This window comes from Tinamus guttatus, unplaced genomic scaffold (genome assembly GCF_059628265.1).
Source record: "Tinamus guttatus ecotype Peru unplaced genomic scaffold, ASM5962826v1 Tinamus_guttatus_pri_ptg000213l, whole genome shotgun sequence".
NCBI lineage: Eukaryota > Metazoa > Chordata > Aves > Tinamiformes > Tinamidae > Tinamus > Tinamus guttatus.
The window spans coordinates 9282571-9305336 of record NW_028288747.1 but is presented as its reverse complement, the minus strand read 5'-3'; the positions used below and the strand labels follow the sequence as shown (position 1 = coordinate 9305336).

Below are 22766 nucleotides of genomic sequence, written 5' to 3'. Positions count from 1 at the left end.
TCCCTCCCTTGCCATCAGCTTCTTAACCTCTGTTGTCTCTTTAGGCACTGTCACACCCTGCTTCACTTGACTTTTTTTTTCCCCTTCCCACTTCCTTGTATTAAAATCAGAGCTAAGGCTGCCTAGACCTCTCCCAAATTTATTCCTGAAATAAGTCCTTTGTTTCACTTCTCTCCACTTGCCTCAAGTTTGATTGCAGAGAGCTCCAGCTCTGTGTGGTGTCTTAAAGTGCTCCAAGATCCCCAGTCTGTTCGTGGCAGGCCTGGGAGGGGAAGGAGTCAAGCCCTAGCCTGGCGTGGAAGCAGAATTTATGCACTCTGGGCAGAAAGATGCCTGGCACCTTGTGATGTGTCCTATGTCTGAGCCTATATATTGGGATGTGGCAGCATAAACCCTGAACTGAGAACCTCGGAGATGCTTGAGCCATCACCGTGGAATGACAGAGGTGCTTGATGCCCACTGACTCCTCAGATTTCTTTCAGGCTTCTGAAAATGCCCAGAATCACCCCATTTTGACAGCCCTCAGCTGCCCTGCACAGATGCATCCCTAAGCCCGGAGCCTCCTCTCCCGCTACGAGGGACCCTGCTGCCCTCCTCCAAGCCCGAGCGCGGCTGCTCCTCTGCAGCCCAAAGCTGGCCCGGGGGGCCTGCATTGGCACCCGCCCCGCTGCAGCAGCGGCGGGGTCCGGCCAGGCTTGCAAAAAAAAAAGAAAAGAAAAAAAAAAGGAAAAAAATGAAAGAAAGGTGCAAGTGCACGCTTGAAAAAAAAAAGAAAAAAAAAAAGGAAAGAAAAAAAAAAGAAAAGAAAAATAACCGTGGGGGCGGTGCGGGGTAGGCGCGGCTCGGGCTCGGGCTCGGGGCGGCGCGGGCGCTGAGTGGCCGCCGGGGCGGCGGGGAGGGGTCTGCGGGGGCGCCCAGAAAAGCGCCGCGGGGAGCGGGGAGCGGGGCCGGGAGCCGAGATCCGGGAGCCGGGAGCGGGGCCGGGAGCGGGGCCGGGAGCGGGGCCGGGGCCGGGGCCGGGAGCGGGGCGATGCGCCTCACGCAGAGCATGTGCACGATCGCCGAGTGCGCCGAGGGCTGCCCCGCGCCCCCCGCCGCCCGCCCCCGCCTCGTCAAGATCGCCGTGGTGGGGGGCAGCGGCGTGGGCAAGACAGGTGAGGCCGGGCCGGGCCGGGCCGGGCCGGGGGGCGGCTTGGGGCCCGGCTAACGCTGCCTCTCCCCGCAGCGCTCGTGGTGCGGTTCCTCACGCGGCGCTTCATCGGCGACTACGAGCGGAACGCAGGTGAGCCGGCCCCGAGCCGACCCGAGCCGACCCGACCCGTCCCGTCCCGGTCCCGGTCCCGTCCCGTCGGGGCGCGCCCGGCAGCGCCGCCCGCCCCGGCCGCGATCCCGGTCGCCCCTTTGTCCCGCCGGGACACAGTATCCAAAGCGCTTAGAAAGGAGGTGGGAGCCCAGGGAACGCGCGTGCAAAGCCGGCCCCTAAGGGAGAAGGAGAGGGCTTAAAGATGGGGCTAGGAGCGCAACTCGCAGCAGGTATTTCTAGGGCCAGGGGCATCGCAAAGCGGCCACCAAGGAGCCGCGGGGCTGGCGACTCCCTCCTTGTGCGAGCCGCAGCCCCTGCAGCGCACAGCGAGGTGCACAGCGAGGTGCACAGCAGGCTGCAAACGTGCAGCGGGCTCCACAGCTCCACTGCTGCTCCCCTTGCTGCGTGCATGCTCTGCCAGAGTTTACTTTAAATGGAGAAAACATCCTTCTCTGAAGAAACCCTTTCTCTAAAGCAAGAAAACACTGTGTAAACCTAATACTTTAGCCCAGAACTGAATGCTAGCAGCAAAAAGACCTGGGCAGTGCCAGCTTCATGGTGAAGGTGAGGCAGCATTTAGTACTTGCCTGAGTGTAGCACAGTGTCAGTGTAAAGCAGCACTAACTTAAATGCACAGAAATCTGCTGAGGAAATGGTATGGGGGGAGGGGGAGAACAACAAGGCAGTAAATCTTGCCAGTCAGGCAGCAGGGAGCTGACACAGAGTCTTTCAGAGAAAAGGTTTGTCAAAGCAAAAAAGGTTGATGAACAAACGGCTATTCCATGTTAAAAGTTGATTATTTTGCACAGTTACCTTTAAACCTAAGTCAGCCTTTAAGAAGTGATGAAGCTCCAAGCTGCACATTATTAAATGTCAAGCTTCAAAACAAGCCAATGCAGATTAAATCCCAGGCTTCTGGTAACATCATAGGTTTATGGGTTGCTAGAAGGACCAGATTTGTACATGGGTCCCTCAGTTTGCTGATAGCAATGCCACTTTCCCTGCCCAGCACCCGGGCTGGGTGTTATTTCCTCTGATTCCCTCCCACAGCAGCGGTTGCCTGTTTGTGGCGCGGTGGCTGTACTTGTGACACTGTTGGTGTTGTCATTAGGTAACCTCTACAGCAGACACATCCAGATCGATGGCGAAATGTTGGCTATCCAAGTGCAAGACACTCCTGGAGTGCAGGTGAGCTAGACACGGCCGTGCCGTTCAGCAAGGCGGCTCTGCTCCGCGTGTGCGTGTCCCTCCACGTGCTCCCTCTCGTTAGGGTGTCTCTGGAAAACACAGCACTGTCACTGTCCCTTTCGGAGCTTGGTGCTTTGCGTGGGAGAACTGGCAGCTTGTTTTTAACCAGTCAAACCAGATGTCCCGGGTGCCATAATGTGCTGGCAGTAAAAGAAAACAATTCACTCTTTCAGTGAATCATTGGTACCTTGGAGGCCCATTACTTCTGTAGGGCTGGATTTGTTAAGTGTCTTATTCTCACATATGAGAAACATTAGGTAAGATGACAAAATGTTTGCGTGCAAACGCGGTACACGTGAAGAAAAATGTCATGACTACAGCCCAGCAAACATGCGCTTCATAAATGTGCATGATGGAAACTTATGTCTCCTGTGTTGTGCCTTAGCTCATTAGGATGTTGTAAGTTAAGAGTTTTGAATGTATAGACCTGAGTAATGCTGGATTTCTGCCTTTTTGAACTGGGCAGCTCTCCAGGTCTAAATGCTTCCAGCTCATATCTTTGCCTCCCCAGACTTACTGTCTAGCCAGTTAATTTCCCATTCTCTGGAACTACAAAGTCTTTCTCTGCATGCAGAACTACTCAGGTCGTTTTTTCCATTTGAGTAAAGCAAGCTCCAGTGTTAAGTTCCAGCTTTTTGCAGCTGAATCAACATAAACATATATGTGCCACACTCGGATTAAGTTTGTACTTGAAATGCAAATACATGTGTCTGAAAGTATAAAATGCATTTGGCTTCACAGATGTTGACAACAGGTTCCTTTAATCTTTTTTTTTTTGCCATTTCAACCACCTAACTCAGACAATTCGCCTTTCAGATCCACGAACACAGCCTGGATTGCAACGACCAGCTGAACAGATGCATTCGCTGGGCAGACGCGCTCGTGATCGTCTTCTCCATCACAGATTATAAGAGCTATGAACTCCTCAGCCACCTCTACCACCACGTTCGGCAGCTGCACCCAGGGAACGCGGTTCCCGTTGTCATCGTGGCCAACAAAGCCGACCTCCTGCACGTTAAAGAGGTGGAGCCTCAGCACGGACTGCAGCTGGCCAACATGCTGGGCTGTACGTTCTACGAAGTGTCCGTCAGTGAAAACTATAACGACGTCTTCAACGCTTTCCACGTCCTGTGCAAAGAAGTCAGCAAACAGCAAACCACCAGCACGCCCGAGCGAAGGAGAACCTCGCTCATCCCACGGCCCAAATCCCCCAACATGCAGGACCTGAAGAGAAGGTTTAAGCAAGCCTTGTCTGCCAAAGTGAGGACTGTCACCTCTGTTTAGGAGCAGAGCCAAGCGGAGGGTTTGATCTTCCCAACATTTTAGCCCGAGTGTGAAACCTGGAATGTTAAACACTGGCACTTCTAGAGTCCAAGGGAAAAAAAAAAAAGGAAAAAAAAAAAGATGGTTCAGGTAGCCTTCAGAATGGCTATAGAGACAAGAAATCTGTTAAAGAAGACTGGGGGAGGGGGGGAAACTCTTGAAATGGTTCTGGGATGTAACTTGTGGAACAAGTTTTATTTCCAAATGAAAATACTTTCCAGTAAATGGAAGGAGCTTTCAATTTGTCTTTTCTCCAACGGGACAGATTTGGCTTAAACTTTGTGCAGAAAAAAGAAAAAAAAACAAAAGACTTTTAGCTGTAACTCTCAACTTTTGTACTTGAGCAGGGAAATAGCCTGAACTGTAGTTCACTGTTCAGAAGTAACCACTTGAGTCTTACTGTGTTTTCACTTGGATGAAGGACAGCATGATATATCTGTTTTATTGCACAGCAGAGCCATTCATTAGCCATGTATTTCAAAGCAAACAAGAAAATATGAAATTTTTCTGTACGTGTAAAATAAGTGATTGGGTATGGAGACTGTAAACAATGGTCCTTTAGTTTTTACTCGCCGTATCGTTGCTAAACAATTTGAACAGACTCTTTGTATGCAAAACCAGTGTGCACAGGGTGTAGATATATCTAATTGCGAGCGACTTGTGAGCTTTTCACCGTCTGGAAAGAAACAAAACCAAGGCTCTGTCCAGACTCGCTGACCCAGCGCTGGGCTCTGGGGGACCCGCGCCGGGGCCCTGCCGCGAGCCTGGGCCGTGAAGCCGGCGGCTGGTCCGGCCTGAGCCCGGCCTGGCCGCCCCGTCCCGCGCGCGGCGGCGTTACGGGCTGCCCCCCGTTACGGGCTGCCCCGCGTTACGGGCTGCCCCGCGTTACGGGCTGCCCCGCGTTACGGGCTGCCCCGCGTTACGGACTGCCCCGCGTTACGGGCTGCCCCCCGTTACGGACTGCCCCGCGTTACGGACTGCCCTGCGTTGAGTCCATGGAGGTCACAGGCAAAAGGCCTTATACACATGCACTTTAAAAAGCCGGTTGTGCTTTTGTGTAAACTGTAACTTATTTATTTTGTGTACAGTTAACTCCTCATCTGGAGCAGACTTTGCATTCTTACTGCCTGTTTCAGCATTAAACTTTTTTTTTTGAATTGCATGTTTTCATGAGTGTTTTTCATGTATATTGGAAGCAACTGTTAATAACCCGTGAAACACTGAGACAGAAGCAACCGTTTTCTCAGGGTAGTCAACATACACTGCAGAAACAGAGTTAAGGTGCCCTTTGCTGCCTGTTACTCTATTAGCATGATCTGCAGGGGGGAAGCTCTCACAACCCTTTTACAACTCCCTTGCAGGAAATTCTTTCAGGAGAGAAAGCAGCAAACACAGAGACCTTACAAAACAGAACTGGATTCTTCTTTGTCAAAAAGCTAAGAAGAAAGATGTAAACTAGGTCGAAACTGGCAGAACACAAAAAGGTGGCAGAACAGCTTTGTATATTGAGCAATCTAACGCAATGAAGAAGTAAATCAAGTTATTGCAAGTCTGCAGATGTTTTGCTCATTTATAAGGCACTTTATGTAAGCGCCTGCTGCCTCCTCTTGCTGGGCAGGTGTTGTGCCTGCACTGCCCTGCCTGCCCCACGGCAGGATCCGCGGTGTGGGGAGCAATGACAAGGCCCTGCTGCTGCTTTGACCAGGAGTGCCACCCCAGCCTCACCATCTGGGTTAGGATTAGGATTGTGAACAAAGCTGAGCCTGCCCATCCAGCCTGAGCTTCTCACCAAATACTGCTTAGCTTATTCTAGTAGCAGCCACCCTTGCTAAGAGTGGCCTTGTACTTCTCCTTCCCCATCCCTTTCTAGTTTGGTGTCACATCCAAAGAGCTTAGACATTCCTTGCTCTGGTCCTGCACCCACCTTGAAGGGCGTTTGCATAGGTGAAGCCTCTTCTGTGCTGCTCCTGCATGTGGCCGTGTCCCTCCAGCAGCTGAAGGGCCGGGGAAAGGTCTTGCAGGGCAGGAGAACATACAGCCTGTCCCCAGCACACGTTAGGTGCAGCTGCTACAGCTGTTTCCTACAAATCCTGAGCTGTGTATTAGTGAGAGCCTCTGCAAAGACTCCAAGTCTGTCTTGTTCTGGACAAACGAGATGGTAGCAGAGCCCCAGCAGCCACCTCCAGCTATGTGGCCACAGGTTGAAAAGGTCCCTCCCATGGGGGAGCCTGGAAAACAGCCACTGCCTCCAGGCCAGGGAGTTGCTTCACCTGTAAGAAGTGCCACTAGTGTCCCCTGAAACCAGCTCTTCTCATTATCCTCTGCAGGACATGCTCAAACGGCCAGGAGAGGATGGAGAGCACGTGGTGAGAGCTGACCATCGCCGCCAGACTCCGTCGAGTCAGGGAAGCAGCATCTCAGGTAGGGACAGGGGCACCTCAGTCCCTGGGGCTGCTGGCCATGAGCCCTGGGGGAGAAGAGCCTTTCTGCTGCCAGCAGGGACGGAAGCCTCTCCCGACACCTCCCGGGACACGAGCGCTCGGTTCCGAGGGACGGCCAAACAGTGCAGAAGGGCACGTACAGCCCGCGAGGCCACGTACAGCCCACACGGCCACGTACACCCTGCATGGTCACGTACAGCCTGCGTGGCCACGTACAGCCCGCGTGGCCACGTACACCCTGCATGGTCACGTACAGCCCGCAAGGCCACGTACAGCCCAGGAGGCCACGTACAGCCCACACGGCCATGTCACCCTGCATGGTCACGTACAGCCCGCAAGGCCACGTACAGCCTGCGTGGCCACGTACAGCTCCTGTGGCCACGTACAGCCCCTGTGGCCACATACAGCCCGCGAGACCATGTACACCCTGCACGGCCACGTACGGCCCGTGTGGCCACGTACACCCCGCACGGCCATGTACAGCCCACACAGCCGTGTACAGCCCACACGGCCACGTACAGCCCCTGTGGCCACAGGGAAGGAGCAGAGGCCGGAGGCTGGGCTCAAAGACAGCAGCTTTGCTTTATTGACTGCAGAATTTCCAAAACATCTATATTCTAAGATTAACAGTATAGAATGAAAACAAAACAAAACAAAAAACCCCAAAAACAAGAAACCAAAAAAACCAAGAAAGATAGGGACTGGCTATTTGCTTTCCAGTTGCTCTGTTAAATATTTCTTGAGCTTTTAACATTACAATCTCATAATATTTCTCATTTTTTATAGCACAAAGCTCCATTCCATAGCGATTCTTATAAATCTCTTTACCATAGAGGCAACATTGTCCCTGCTTTATAATTAGTTCATTGTTCCCTTCTAACCACTCAAGAGAGAGTTTAAATCAAAATTCAGCCTTTTCTGAAGACCATTATAAACATTTAAGAGAACTTAAGCTAGCTACTGAACAAAGGTTAAAAAGCTACTTCCTCTTTATATTCATTTGGCATAATAAAGAATGCTACGATTGAGCAAATTTCATATATAATTTCACTTTCACATTCTCAATGTAAGCTGCAGTCTTAGTGTCTCTGGAATGAACCAGGAGGATGCAGCTTTGCAGCTCCACCATTTCCTGCTGCAATTTTGAAGTCTCATGATATCTACTGGCTGATGCTTTTTTATCCTGGCTTATATCAAAGTTTTATGAAGAATAATTACATAACTGAGTTTGGTAGCAGCTCTTTCATGATCACAAATCAAAAGCTGCTCATAAAGAATCTGCCACCACAGCCTCTTGGAAGTGGGAACATTTTTTTTTTTTCCTTTTTTAAATGCATGTGAGAGGAACATTTTTCCAGGTTAACATCAAATCATCACAGCCCATATGTCCTACTGTGCAAAACTAGAGAGAAGTGTGCCATCAGAAACAGTCTTTACTCCTGGAGCTGTGGGTGGAGAAAGCAGGGCAGGAACTAGGGGTCTGAGAGAGAAGGATCCACGTAACCGCACTTGACCCTGGCTCCGTTCCTCGGCTCCCACCAGCGGAGCTGGGAGCACCAGTGGCCAGGAGGGACGAAGCAAGAGCAGAGGCTGCTAGTGCTCCGTAAGGCACGCGTGTTTCGCCAGGCAACGTGACCAAGAGCGTGGGTTTCCCTAGCCCCTTCCTCCCTCAGCAGCATTTCCCACCAGGAACAACCCCGCTGCAACCTCCAGGATTGCTCACAGAGAAAACGTCTGCTCAGGGAGGGCAAATGCAGCAGCCTGCGGTCCGGCAGGACTTCTCACATTCCCCTTTTCTAGGGAATTACTGCAAGCAGCTGTCCTTGCTTGCCTTGCATGGGGCTGAGGGAAGGCCAGAGTATACTACGTGATTCAGGGTCACGCTATGTTATCTTTAAAGAAAGAGGAGAGTGTTGGTCACTGGACAACTGAACCATTTTTAAGTGCTCTTTGTAAACTTCACATGTTTCCTTGCAGCCAGGAACCTGCTGCTCCACCTCATTTCAGTGATGGGAATACTGGAAAGTGAGGCAGACCAAGGATTTGATGTTTCCAGCCAAAGCAATCACTTATCTTCTCCACAGATCCCCCTGTGTCACATATCAGTATCAGACTGGAGATGCTTCGAGGCAAACAACATCTCGATAACACCCAGTGGTGTCAGGAGTGCTGGGGACAGCACGAGCACCTGGAGAAGAGGGAAAAGAAACAGCATATCAAAACTGAGGGCTCTGAGACTGACGGCAGCATAAGCGAGACGTGCACACACACACACACACACTTCTTTTTTTGTTTGCTTATGCCACACTAACTATGCTGTGCGTGTGTTTCTGTTCCTTACTGACAGGGCAATACAGCTTGTCCAGTGATAGTGCCTGCTGGCTAATACCTGTAGTTAAATCTCCACAGTAACATAATGACCTGTAGCATTGTACCCTTAAGGAATGTGTGCTTGGATTCACTTCCACCCACACCTTCCCCAGGGACTTGCTGCCCACCAGGCTGGATGCTCCAGCAGCGCTTTCCTCCTGGTAAAGCAGCCCTGGCAGCCCCTGCTCCCTGTCTGAGGCAGGGCCAGCGCTGCAGAAGTGCTGCTGCGGCGCCCAGGGGACCCCAGCCCCGCTCGAGAAACGTCTCTTCAGACAAGACACCCTTGGTTCCGCACAGCGAGATCCAAGTTCACCCTCGGACACTCTCGGGACGTCACCGTGTTTGTTTGTTAAGTTCTTAACGCAGGACGGGCCCCTGAATGGACCTGTCGCTACACGGAAGATGGGCGCTGGTGGCCGCACGCTGACTCTGTTTCTCTCGAGTGACAGGCAACACGCAGGGCTGTGGCGAAGGGCTTGGCTGCAGGGCAGGCTACCGAGGAGCTAACGCAGGGCCAGGTGGCTCCCAAAGTCACAGGACACCTGCTCCTCCAAAGCGCCTCACTCAGCACTGTCACCGCCGCCAGGACGCAGGGCTATCAAGCAGACGTGGCAGCGGATTTATTTTACTAGCCCACTTCAAACTGATTTGCTCCTTCCCCCCAAAGAAAGGAGGAGAAGCATAAGCACCATCAACACTGTGTGAGTGTGTTTCTGTGTGTCTCCCACAGCAGTTACTAAATTGCTTGTGCTCTTCATCACAGAGCTCTAATGTGTGGCCTGTAGAGTCTAATAGTGCAGGTGATTTTAAAGGAATACTTAGGAGACATATGCAGTTTAGGATTTGGTAGTACTACATTTCAACTTTATGTTGTTCTTTCTTTCATCTTTTCACTTCAAATAATGAAAAGAATCTGGAGTTAAATTACTACAGATCTCTTTGTACCGCTGTCATCTCCCCGTTGCTTCCCCTCTTCCCATATCTTCCCACAGAATCTGCAGCAAAGTGACACTGATTCTCTCTTCTGCTTCCTATGGCTGAAAAACTATTTCTGTAATTTGCAGGTGCCAAAAGCTGGCACCATCTTATTGATGTTATGTGGGAATGTATAACACAGTATGTGCTCATCTCCTTAACATCCAGCTTCATTCTGAAAAACACGAGGGGGCACATTACCCAGAGTTTTGGTCTACAAGCCAAGCAACAGCAGCAGCCACTGCCAGATAAAAGCAATTTCATCCTGGAGTCCTACCATTAAACTACGAGGGGATTTGTGCAATTGATAACAAGCCCAGGCAGAAAAATGAGAACCACAAACTTTAACTTATGAGCAATGATAAAGCCAAATAGTGTGGGACTTCCCTCCTTGCCCCCTGCTATCTGTGAGGGTTCTACATGGAGATAAATATGACTAGTTGTCCTCTCATTTTTACAGAGAATGGGTAAACTGTCCAGGAAAGAAATGGCTCTATTTTTTTAAGGTAAAACTCTTCAGGGTGGTAAATTGCCTTGGCAGACCTTCTCCTTATGCAATACTTTGTGGTTGCCTTTGATGCTCTACACAGGGGATGCTGCTCACGCAGACAGCTGAGCTATGGGGGCCAGAAACAAACGCTGGAATAATTAGTGCATCCTGTCAGCTTTTCTGTCACCTTATTCAGCTCTTTGGTTTTGTACCCGCACACCTTCCTGCTTCTCCAGAGCCAGGAATTACTGCCAACGCCAGCGCGTTGTTTGAGCGGGACAGGGCTGCGGGGCCAGCGCTTCCCTCCTGCCCCGATGCCCGGAGCTGATTGCCTGAGCACTGCAGAATAGAGGCTCTGTTCACTTCTGGCTCGGGTTAGACAAATGCCTGGCGTCTTGAAAAGAGAATAATCCCAAACAGGTGGCACATATTCACAAGCTGCAGAGCAGAAATCCAGGTAAATCCAGCTAACTCATAAACATTTTTACACGGGAGACTTACTTAAACAACCGCTTCTTTTTTTTTCTTTTTCTTCCTCCTCTAGACTCTCCCCTAAAGTCTTTTCACCTCTACCATGGCACATTTGGACAAAGGGCAAGATGCAGTAAAAGCTTAAAATTCTTCAGGAATCTGCCTCAGAGGGTGACCTGCCACCAGGGTTAAGCCAAAGCAAAGCAACACCAGATCCTGTGTCACCACTGTCAAGCCTCAATTCCCCCTGGAAAGTTAGTCAGAAGTCTTACTGCATAGTTTTCAACCAACTCGCTTGTTAACTCAGTGCTTATCTTTCAAGGCATATTAATACATTTAAGGAGTGGATTAACTTGTCCATCAGTGTGTCACAGTTCAATCCCTGTTCAAGATGCAAAAGAATTTTATTCGCTGTGTTGAGGAGATTAGCAACAGGCTAACTGGGGAGAAACGTGTTATCAGATGAAAAAAAAATGCTTAAAGTTAGTATTCAATCTTATAAAACACAGCTTAAGACTGCTTTGCAAAGAAAACTAAAATGTGGAAAACACATATGAAATCTGGGGGTGGGTCAGCTTGGTTGGCTGCATCCTGCTGGTGATTTCTTACTAATTGCATCTGACTTCCATAGGAATAGAAAACAGGATGTCTACAAGCCACCTTGGAAACCACACTTACGTTTATGAGGCAGCTGGTTACCCAGCACTTCTTGCATCTTTCTGCCGTTTTCGGATCACCCTGTACATCTGCACTACCCAGCAGACAGCCAGTTGCTTTTGTACATGTTCTTCCACAATTAACACTTTCTAACATCTTAGGTGCTGCTGGAGCCCATCCATCTTCCTCCCAAGGATGGGTATTTTTTAGAAAACTTGGTGAAATGTTGCCTGTTTACTTGTGTCTGACTGTCCTGCCCAGAGCCTCCTTGGGACAGGGTCTGGTTTTGTGATGTGGGCAGGGTGCCGGAGGGGGCCGACCTCTCGGCGGCTGCACTCGCTCTCCTGCATGCAGGAGGCAGCTGGCATTTTAATCTTGGAAGAGAAACAAAAGGAAAACGGCCTGAGGGTCAGTGTTTAGGGTATCCAGACATGGATCTTGTTTGTCAAGATTTCAGAGGAGAGGTGCAAGCCACTTATCAGTGGAGTGGAATGAGAGGGCAAAGGGGTAATGGGGGTAGTCTTGTGAGGGTTCAAAAGCACAGGTTGCTTGGTAAACTCTGCCCTTCAGCCATGGCTGAAGTATTCTATTTTTGGCATCCTAAGATGAACACAGTCTTTTTAATTGAAAATTTTATGTATGACTCCTAGGTCCCATGCCTTTTCTCTTTAAGCCTCTCATCCTAAAACTTTTCTGCCCCTATCTGGCTCTTAAACAGACAGAGAGCCCTATCTGCTCACTGATGTACTCGATGGGGCTGTCCAGATATGTCTAATAGGACACTCAGAGGCTCACGATCTGGTCCAGAGGCAGTAGAGCTGTATCCAGGCTAATCTATCTTGCTCCTCGGCAGTGCTGATTAACTCGTGTGGTCCATTACATCTGACAGGTCACTGGATGGTACCCAGGTCCTTGGTCCTTTCTGGGCATCCTAGCACTATGCCTGGTAGATGCTCTACCCAGGAGCTTGCAGCCGCTTGGACAGAAAATGTTTCTGCTTAGAAAGAACTCCAACACATGCATCTTTTGAGACACTATGAGATCTCCTTCAGAACAATGCTAATCTGACCTGAAGGCCAAGCCTCCAACCTGAGTTGGAACTTTAATTGCTGACTCTAGCACGTGAAAAAACAGACCCTTGAGCCTGAACACTTGTTATGGATGGATATTTCACAGCAAAATCCTAACACCATTACTGTCCATATGGCTGTGACTTGGTGTAGATTTGGTACCAATACTACAATCAATTTTAGCTGATGAATTTTCTAAGTTTTTGTTCAGACAGAAACTGTATATTTAGAGCTCTTTTTACCTGGGTACCAGGTTTGCGTGCTGCTACCAGGTCCTTCACCATTTTGACTTCAGAGACTGTGACTCCACCAATCATGTAGATAATCAGAAGAGGATGATCACCAGGGTGAGGGCGATTCACCTGTAAAATGACAGACAGCGTTATTTGTAGCTGCTCGTTCTATCTCCAAAATTTCATGGGACACTGGTTGCGTTCCCACAGCAACGGAACAGGAGACCAAAGGAGAATAACGTCAGGTTAGAAATAATGAACATTTGCAGGGATATGGAGTCTGAAATCTACAGGAGCTTCCCATGAAGTCTGATTTCGTCTCCTGCCATTCTTTCTTCATTCCTTTCCTTCCTTTCCCGGAGTGGGTGGGCAGTACTTGAGTAGACACATAGTTTGGATACACATGTGCTTAGGGCTTTAAGGAATGAGGGGTAAATTATGATCTAGCAGAAGGGGTCTAGTCTAAACATGTGAGAATCCCTGCCTGAGGTCAGTAATGGAAAGAATCATAAATAATGTTTTTTCATCAGTGCAATGTACGATCCTTCACAATTAGACCAATGAAAATAAATCAGGTTCATTATTGTGGCAGATCAGTTTTAGCTCATTTCACTTCAAAGTTTTCAATATTTCTCTGACTGGGGCATAACTAGTTAGGAAAATTTTAGCCCAAACAAAATCCTTTTTCCTTTTTTTCTTTTTCCTAATTATCATTAAAATGGTGCCAACATTCTATTCCAGCTTAGACTCGATAACGCTTCGTTCTGTTTCTAAACGCGAGGGTAATCCTTTCCGTTAGTTCCCCCAAAGCATTTCTAAAAGCACGATCAGTTTGCTGGGTGCTCGCCCTCTCTCCTTCCCCACAGCACTCACTGCACGGATAACGCCATGGACAGCGCCCGGCGCCGCGGAGCCTCGCAGGGCCAGGCCAGCCCAGCCTGGGCAATCGCTCTGGTTGCAACACCACCTGCCTTCGAGTACGAAGCACTCCAAACGTTTGGCTCTGGAGCGTGGCAGAGAGAACGGTTCCGCTCGCTCTTGCAGCCTCTCTGCCCCCTCTCCTCGCTGCCGCGCGGGTTTTCGGCCGCGCTCGCTCGGCGGAGGAGAGCAGGTGCCTCCGTGCCCGGGCGCAGCGCGGTTCCCCCGCTTCCACCGCCACCGCGGCTGCCCTCTTACATCTTTTGATTCTTCTGCTCCTCTTTGTGCCCGTCCTGTACCTCGTCTCCAGGCTGGCTGCTCCTTGGCTGCACTCCCTGTTAACCGCTGCTCCCCAGGCACACAGCTCTCGAGCTCCTCGGGAGTCTGCAGTCTGTACAAAAAGCCTCAGGCGGAGGCATTGCTGAGCTGGGTATTTGTGTGCTGAGAGTTATTCTCTTAATCTCGCCATCTCTCCTAGCCATTTTCATTCACACGACGGTACTGATTGCACACATACTACAATTCCACAGATCCTGCAATTCTGATGCTACATTTAACAGCCTTCATTTAGACTACAAGAGCAATTAAATCAATACACGAGACCTTACAAAGATTCTCTTTATCCACCTCCCCATATTACCCTTTTCTCCCATGTTACACTTCTTATTACCTGAATAAAACACAGCATTAACCTTAAGAGGAAAAAAAGCTCACCCCTTAATTACAGATACCATGTGGAGTTTGAGTAAGATCTAAATATTTACCTAAAAAGAAGGTCGCTGGAACTGTTACTTGCTCAAATATTAAAGTAATTCATGTCATAATTACTGTAAGCAGTGAAACAGGGTTAAAGAACTAACTGCAGAGATGATGAACATGAAAGTTGGCAAAACAAAATGCTGTGGTACTGTGCCTCAAGGCAACAGAGAAATTAGAGTGTTTATTCCTTTTGCAGGCTCCATTCCACTCTTAGTCTTGTCACCAGAGCAAACCACTCCATTCCATGAAGACTCTTACATAAAGACCTCAAACTCCAGAAGCTTCCTACTGATTAAGGTAGCTTTTGTAATACCTTTTCTAGTGACAATTCATCATAAGAATGCATGTATAACATTGAAAAACTGTATGGACATCCAACATAGGAATATTAATTAGAAAACACAGGCCTTCATTTCCATAGAGAAGAGAAAGTATCTTGACAAATCATTTCCTTCAGTCAAAATAAGCCTAGATCCAAACACGTTCCCTGCATAAAACTTAATATTTTCCTCAAGCTCAGACCACAAATTCCAGAAATGCATATTAAAAATACTATTAGGCATGCAAACTCTAAATTAAATTAAAGATGCAATGAAAAGGGTTTTGGAATCTGCAATTTTCTTATGCTATGCACGAATGTTTTGAGGGAGGACAATGCTCTACAAACTATCTGGCTGGATTAAGAACGTAAGTTTCTGCCAAGATTTTTTGTTTGATAATACAGCCACCCAAGGCTGTCCCTTTGGAAGGAACTGACTCTATGTAGCTAAACACATCTCATTTCTGTAATGCAGAAGAAGAACTGAAATGAACCTCAGCAAAAAGCCACATGCACATACTGGAATACTCCTAAGAATTGTTTGTTTCAGGACATTTTCAGGTCCTGCAAATCCCAGTTAATGTAAGATTTTAATTTTGCAAAAATTCCTGAATGAAATTCACTTTTGGTGCAAAATGCCACGCATTAAAAATGATGGGCACAGTTATCTCGGGAAATTGAGAAGACTGAGAAGAAACTAAACCCTGAAAAGCTCCTAGCTGTGATAAGCCCAGGCACCACAGAGATACACTCCAAACCTGGTGAGCTGCTGACTGTGCCCTCGCGGACTGTCCCCCCAGCACGCGACACGGCTCGTGCTGCCGCATGGTGCCGGGCAGACAGCAAGGTCTGCTGCTGTGCTGGGAAGTGCTCTGACCAAAAACTCTGAGCAAATACTGCCCTTTCCACTGAAAGTCAGCAGAAACCGCTCCGACTGGCCTACAAGGGCTTCCTCCGAGCAGGAAACCAGCACTGGTGCGTGTCACTTGTGATCAGTCACACACCAATCCATGCAGCTGGATAGCTGGAGAAAGTAACAGGAAAATGCATCAATCTTCTGCATCTAGACTGCTGTGCTATCACTTGCTATCAGTGAAGGGGTCTCGCTTAGATCATCATGAACCGCATGTGGTCTGGAGTTGCAGTAAAAAGCGGAATCCGTAAGGCATGGAGGCCTTTCCCTCTGTATAACTCCTTTGGGCATCTGCATCCCCCCTTGGGCTCCTTTGCCTCTATTTACGGAACCTTCAGGACAAACACATTAGCCAGGGAAATGCTCTTGGATGAGAGGTACCTTTAACATTCCTCTCTGATTTAACAAATTTGAGTCCTTCAGATAAGAGAGGCATTTAACTGTAACAGGAGAGGGAAAGTCTCCTTTGAGAGCAGCTCAGTCATTCAAACTCTTTGCGCATTCTCAAATACTGTTTTCTGACACGAGGCAATTTAAAAACGAGGGTTACCTATGCCAAAGGACTGCCTTAGGAGGCAGGACTTGAATAAGAAATTAAGTCTGTTTTTGTGTAGCAGTTTTGCAGGAGGGGGCTGCAGCCTGATATATCTGGGACACCAAAAGCTGCTTTTATCACTTACTGAAGCACTTTCATTTGAGTCGGCATTTATATTCAGGAATTGAAGAGGAAACATAAATGCAAGGAACTCCATGAAATAATTACAGTGCTGATGCTGCAGTAAATAGAAAAGACCCTCTTGTGGGAGAAATACAGGCTGGTCAGAAACTCATTCACACAGTATTGGAGCACTAGTTAACACGCCAAACTATAAACTAAATGAGTAAGCGAGAACACACATTTGTGAGGTAAGTGATGATCATGAACTACTTATCCTACATAACGTTCACTTGCTCTGCTGTTATATATTCCTTACAATATATATTCCTTACAATACAACATTTTTATTACCGGCAGAGATGCAGGTACTTGGTGCAATAAGCATGGCTGAAAAGCTCTCAAAGAAAACAGAAACATCTAAATTGGCACAAAGGAAAAAGGTTACAAGCACAGCAAGACCAGCAGAAAATACTGATAAGAAAGACTTAGATCGCACAAAAATTAAAGAGCCTTTTTTTTTTTTTTTTAGCACAAACAAGACTGGAAACAGGGAAGAGAGAGAGCAAAAGATGGAGAGGGGCTGGAAGATGGCACATATCTGTCCCAGTGGCACTTCTCTTTCGGTGCCTCCTTGATGTCCATTTGCCCCCCCAGATATGTATTTCTTTGCTTTTTGAATCTGTGTTTGCACCCATTGGAGCAGAGGCAGCACCGTGTTTGCTCAGACACAACCCACAGCTCTCACTGCTGTGTGGAGAGCAGCCTGGGCTCGGTTTGGGTCTCTGCAGCCTCCTCCAGATACCCACGTCTGCACCTCCTTGGGGCAGGTTTCCCCACAACTCAGAGGCTACTGGCAGGGTGCTGCTCATCCCACACCCCCTTGACAGCGGAGAAATTCCAGCACAGGACTTTTATTTAAACAGTAGTCTGGAACACAGCAGTTCCCTCCTTCTAAGCAAGTACAACGTTCTACCCCTAATGTAAGTTTTACTAACCACAGCAGCCTAAAAGAAAGAAAAATAAGAACGAGGGAAGGACAAGAAAGAGGAAGATTTCACCTTTGTTTTATTTCATCTCCTGCTTTCTGTCCTCTGCTTTTCTTTCACTGCTTTTTCTTGTTTTTCCTATTCTTCATGCTGTAGCAGGACCCTACCTTCTCTGCATGACAGAAATTCAGGAGCTAGAGCAGTTTGCCAGCACATGTCACAGGACCGAGGAAACCTGAGCTCACACTGACTTTTCAGATGATAAACATTTCAGAGAGTCCAACCTGACTTTATGAGATTGTCTTGATACTCCTGCAATGAAATAACAATAACCTTTGCTTGCCTCTCTAAATGACTCTCAGCTTGTGTCCTTACTCATCACTCCTGCTGTCCTTCAAAGCAGCCTTAGCAGGTCCTTTTTTCTTTCTTTCTTTTTTTTTCTTCTCTCTTGCCTTTTCTCCCACTAATCTGCTGGCAATTTGGACGTACATCCAGCTACCATCCCTGTGCTGACCCACCTCTCTAACTCAGATTGGTTTCCTCTTCTCCAAAATAAACCTGTCCCTAACATCTCTTCGTGGTGGTCTGGTGGTCTAGCTATGCTTAGTTTGACTTAATTAGTATTTTAAGTCTTTTGCTCTTTACTTTTCAGGTGCTATGGATACCAATCATCTTACTCTTAATAGGCCTATTAATCTGCCATCATCTTAAAACTCTCTCCAGGTCTTCAAAAATACAGATTGCTTAAATCTTGTAGATACTAAGTACATAGCATCTCAGAGATCAGTCTTTTATCTACCTGCCTGGTCAGGTTTCCATTGGTACAACACTCTTCTTGTACAGATAAAACACAGATTTTACATCACATATGCATCCAATATTTTTATCATCTTACAATATTCTTACAGTTCTCTACAATACTCTACTTTTCTTTCACATCTAATAGAAGCTGCTTGCCTTTTATTTCAATGCTTTTCATGCCTGTCACATCTTGATGGAGAAAGAGGCAGGGAAGAGACCTTTCTCAAGCTGTCAACTTGTCTGTTCTGTATAGAAAAGTTTAATCCTCTCATATAGAAAATTCATCCTATAACTATGATCCCTCACTGACCATTTGTTACATTCTCAAAAACATATTTTGTGTTCTTTCCTGTGTTCTGCCTCCAGCCTGTGAGGAGCTTTCTGCAAACCTCCACAAGGCTACCTCCTCCTCTTCCTCCCCTGACTAGTTACTAGAAATGGAGACACTGGCTGTCAGGCTGATGGATCCTGCCTCACTGCTTCCCTGAACCCCCATCTGTTTGGATCTCAGTTAATCCTGCCTTTGGCGTATTCTGTTTGATGTTAATGCAGCAGAAAGTGCAACGGGGGTCTCTGTGAGTTGGATATCTCTGTATTTACTTCTGTGACACACAGAGACACAGGTACATACGAACATTCAGACTTTCTGGAATACATATATTTCTTGCTGTTGCTTTTTGGCAAAGAAAGCCATGTTCCTGCTAAAAAGCTATGTTCCTGCTTAAAAAAATAAAACCAAATACCATGAAACAAATGCAACTGTGAGAATTACTGGTAAATACAATCAGTTATTTCAGAAATCACTTGTGTGCACCAGCTTGCTTACTCTGACAGTTCAGCAACTGTCTTCGACTATTTTTGGAGAAGCTGCATCTTTTTTTTTTTCAGTTCTCATACATGAATAGAAAGAACACTGAGTCCCTGTTTCTACAGCTACCCTCTTCTGTTTCAGGGCATTTTGAAAATCCACTGCAATGCTAGGTGGAGACTGCTGAAGGCAGCACTTCAGGCACATGAGATTTTGTGCCTCAGACTAACTTGCTCTGAAACAACCCTTCTCAGATGTCCGTTCTGCTCCATTCCTCTTGTTTTGTTTCTGTAGGGGCTGCCCATTCTGTGCCTGCAATGAATCTCGAGCTCCCCATAAGGATTCAACTCTCGTAATTGCCGCCGAGGTTCTTCTGAACAATATCAGTTCAGGTACATAAAATACATAATTGCATGGTTACGCTCTGATCTTTGGAAAATCCTACAGATGGGCTCGGGAAGCCTGGCTTACCTTCATGAACATGCTGAATCCAGTTTTAAGGAGATCAGTGAGGCCTGACGACACATGCTCAATATCAACAGGATCAGGTCGATCAGAATTACAGATCTCTTCCACTACCTGTTTCAGCAGAGGTTTGTAAGAAGCCTGTACAAAAAGAATAGCATATTGTGAGTAAAGCTGCCAAGCCTTGTACTGCTGCTTTTCTAAATGCTGTATTTCCATTAAAGGAAAGAAAATATTTATTCTAGAAAGAAAACTGCTCAGAGACTTCAGAGAAATGACTGAAGCAGCGGTGATCTCTGGGACCTTAACAGCAGATGTGCAAACTTAGCATGTGCAAACTGGAAAGACAGGAAGACAGTCACACATTTTCTCTACCCTGTGAGTGGATACAGGGTGTACAGGGATACAAGTGAACAGAAGCAAAGAAGAAAGTGAGGCTTCTAATTTCCCCAGTCCTTTAACAATATGGAAAAGGGTAACCATAAGGATGATGCTCTGCTGCTCATTGCACACACCCAAAAGTCTCATCCTCTTTGGAACATCTAAATTCCCACTGGAAAATCTCCTTTGTAAAACATCTAAATAGGGATTTTTAGGAGGGTTTGCTTACTGGCCCACTGCTGCCTTCCCTCAAACACCTGTCACGATATGGTAAGTGTCATGTCATGACTGAAGCCTGGATATCAGCAGGGCTGAGTAGGAGGCAACCTGCTTGTTTCTCCCTCCTGGCAGAGCAGAACCAAGAAGCCTTATTACTCCTTCAACCTCCATGGCCAAGGCATGCAAAAAAACCAAACCAAAACAAACCAAAACAAACTTGCTCAACTTGCTCCTGTGGAAAGTCTTGTGAAAAAAGACCAAACCACCCTGCCAATATCGGTAATTTCTTTTGCCTAAATTCTGATACAATCAACAAAGTAAGAAAAGAAAGCAGATAGAGCAACATACTTGAAAGTGTAAGTTTTCCAAGCGACATAGAAATCTATCCAGAAAGCAAACTGCAACACCCAATTCTTTTCAGAGCATCAAGCACTTGTATCTGATCTCTTTCCAGACACACTAACCTGTGCTGAACATGAGTTAATAGTCCAGAAATGTTCAGACCCCTTTATGCATGGTCTGAACCATTCTGCCACCCTTAAAAGATGAAAATTTTGGAGAATCAGGGAAAGATCCTCTTCAATGAAAATTCTGCATTGCTCAGTTTTGTAGATCCGGTATCAGCTTGCTACTTTCACAATTTTGCCAAAACTGCAGCAGAACCGCATGGTTTCAGGAAGCGCAACAGTCTGAGAAAATTAGCAGCTTTCAAATTAGTACTTTATTTTTCTTTTTGGAACCAGTCCAGGAATGCATCATTCCTAGATTTCTTTAAAAGATCGAGTGTTACGTCATTCATTTTGCAGGGAGGACATCTACAAGAGCCATCATGCTTGATAAGCATAAAAAGGGATGGAAAATAAAAGCAAGAAGGTTATATAACTTGGAGCTAAATTTTTAAAGTACTCTCAGTAATTAAAGATATTTTTCATCTACCGGTTTACAGTGAGAAACAAAACCTACATTTTTTGAAAACAATTCTGTCAGCAAAGATTTATAGAACTCTTCTAGTCCTTCTCACAACACAAGAGCATAATTTTTAATTGAGCCAACAAAGCAAGTTACAAGAGACATTAGCTGCAGTGTCTTTCAGTAGAACATGCCAAGATTTGTGCCAAATCTAGTCACGCAATAAATGTTTGAAAATGTACATGCAAGCATGAAGTTCTACGTACAAAAATCTGTTTAATATTTTCATTGTACTGCAGAAGATCAGAAAGACGTTACAAACGAAATATTTGAAGCAAAGATCAAAACCACAGCTAAACAGAGAGCTTCACGAAATTAAAAGGGTAAATATCATCTGACTTTAGTCATAGCTATTTATTCTAAAGATGTTAAAAATGTGCTATGATTTTGCATGCCTGAATTTCCACACACTAAAAGTCAGTCCCTTCAAAATGATCAAATTTGGATACACAGATACTAAAAGACAGATATGAAAATCACCTGCCATTTTTAGCTATGATTTTTTCAAAAACTTTCAAAATCCTTTATGACTTGAAATTCATCTATTTAATCATCAGTAAGTAAAAAATACAACTCCCAATAGCTATGCTGATTTCAAACTCACACAATAATACTATTATCAAATTTAAATTTTGGCAGAGCACAAATTTCATTTAAAATAGCTATTTAAAAGTTACGATTTAGAAAGTTATCAGACATACCTCAAACATGAGTTATCACAGATAATTCGAAAAGGAAAAAAGAAAGCAAGGAAGAAAGGAAGGAAGGAGGTGAATATACCTAAGATCAAGAATGAAAGGCCAAGGACAGTAGTTATAATATACCGGACAAAACAAATCTCGTCCTCTTGCATGGTCACTAACTAACTGATTTGGCATCCTGATGTAAAAATTCATTAGCTCTTTTTACGTAAGACATATAAAATTCAGTGCTATGAAAAGGCCTTCTAAGAAGCCATTCAATTCTGCCTACTTGCTTAAGGGCAGGAAACTTTTTTTCTCTTCAGAAGAAACGAAGGCTTCCCAGCTCCTGACGGAGCGAGTGGGAAAGCCCCTCTCCAGGCAGGGATCCAGATGCTCATGGGAAGGGCAGTTCTTCATATGGGCTAACTTGGCGCATATGATGCTCTGCCCATTAGAGAGATTATCAGAGAGATCTATGGCAGAAAACAAATAAGCTGCCTGCTTTTTCCAGCTACTCTAAAACCCCTGAACAGCCCTTGGCTGTTGGTCATATTCAAGATAATTAAACCTTTGATGCGTTCCAGCACTTTGCCCTAAGCAAACAAACCCAAGTTACATCCAAAGAATACAACGATGCTAATTACATTTCCAGGAAACTTTTATAAGGCATGTTCTCATTATCTGACTGCCCCCACACTGAACTGTATTAAATGTTATACAATTTTCCCCATTTTAGACATCAGACTGGTCAGATGTGCCAAGAGACTTCAATAACAGGTTTTCCTTACCTTAGCTTTCCAGTGCTATTTGCAACACTTCTGGCTCCTGTTGTTACAAGCACTGCTTAATTTGAACTATATCCCTTTGCTGGTCTATAGCATACTTAAGAGCTTGGAAGGATTATTTTTTGGCTCAAGGATGAAATCAAGTTTTAAAGTCTCTGTAAGTCACAGTATTTACTTTCCATTGGAAAAGTCTCTATTCTTAACTTACAAACACTTGTGGGGAGAGTGGAAAGATAGGAAAACAGAGTAAATTTAGTCCTAGTGACCTGTACTGATATAGTAATTTATTTTTATAATCAAAACCTGCATTCTTCCCCTACTTAAGAAGGGAATAAACTCTCATAGTTATGGAGAAGACTTAAAAACCACTGCTGTCTGAATGCAGGCCTGCTGCCTTCATCTGTCATGAGGAATCTCAGTCCAGCAGAGTCCTGACCTAGTTCTGGCTTTCAGGCAGGATACAGACATTTGTATCATATCACTGTGCTCCGAAGCAAATCCCAGATTTCTTCCTCAGACAA

General features: G+C 46.3%; 2 protein-coding genes across 2 annotated transcripts in view; one reads left to right on the top strand and one right to left on the bottom strand.

The window, feature by feature from the left end:
* Nucleotides 1–970: 970 nt before the first annotated feature.
* Nucleotides 971–3948, top strand: RASL11B (RAS like family 11 member B). The gene is made up of 4 exons (XM_088524712.1): nt 971–1154; nt 1226–1282; nt 2415–2491; nt 3368–3948. Exons 1-4 carry the CDS (start codon nt 1031–1033, stop codon nt 3833–3835), a joined length of 726 nt encoding a protein of 241 aa, XP_088380838.1. The 5' UTR covers nt 971–1030; the 3' UTR covers nt 3836–3948.
* A 4272-nt stretch (nt 3949–8220) lies between these two features.
* The window catches only part of SCFD2 (sec1 family domain containing 2), a 179356-nt gene continuing 164810 nt past the window's right edge, over nt 8221–22766 (bottom strand). The window contains exons 7-9 of the mRNA XM_088524794.1: nt 19215–19349; nt 12591–12710; nt 8221–8503 (exon numbers count right to left, since the gene is read on the bottom strand). Coding sequence (XP_088380920.1) covers nt 8411–8503; nt 12591–12710; nt 19215–19349 — 348 coding nt within the window. The 3' untranslated portion in view covers nt 8221–8410. The remainder of the gene's footprint in view (nt 8504–12590; nt 12711–19214; nt 19350–22766) is intronic.

Bases quoted from the DNA above. Each gene is read 5' to 3' on its own strand.
- RASL11B (XM_088524712.1), top strand. From the start codon at position 1,031: ATGCGCCTCACGCAGAGCATGTGCACGATCGCCGAGTGCGCCGAGGGC. The intron at 1,155-1,225 runs GTGAGGCCGGGC...CTCTCCCCGCAG, and splicing joins CAGCGGCGTGGGCAAGACAG to CGCTCGTGGTGCGGTTCCTC. The intron at 2,492-3,367 runs GTGAGCTAGACA...TTCGCCTTTCAG, and splicing joins AAGACACTCCTGGAGTGCAG to ATCCACGAACACAGCCTGGA.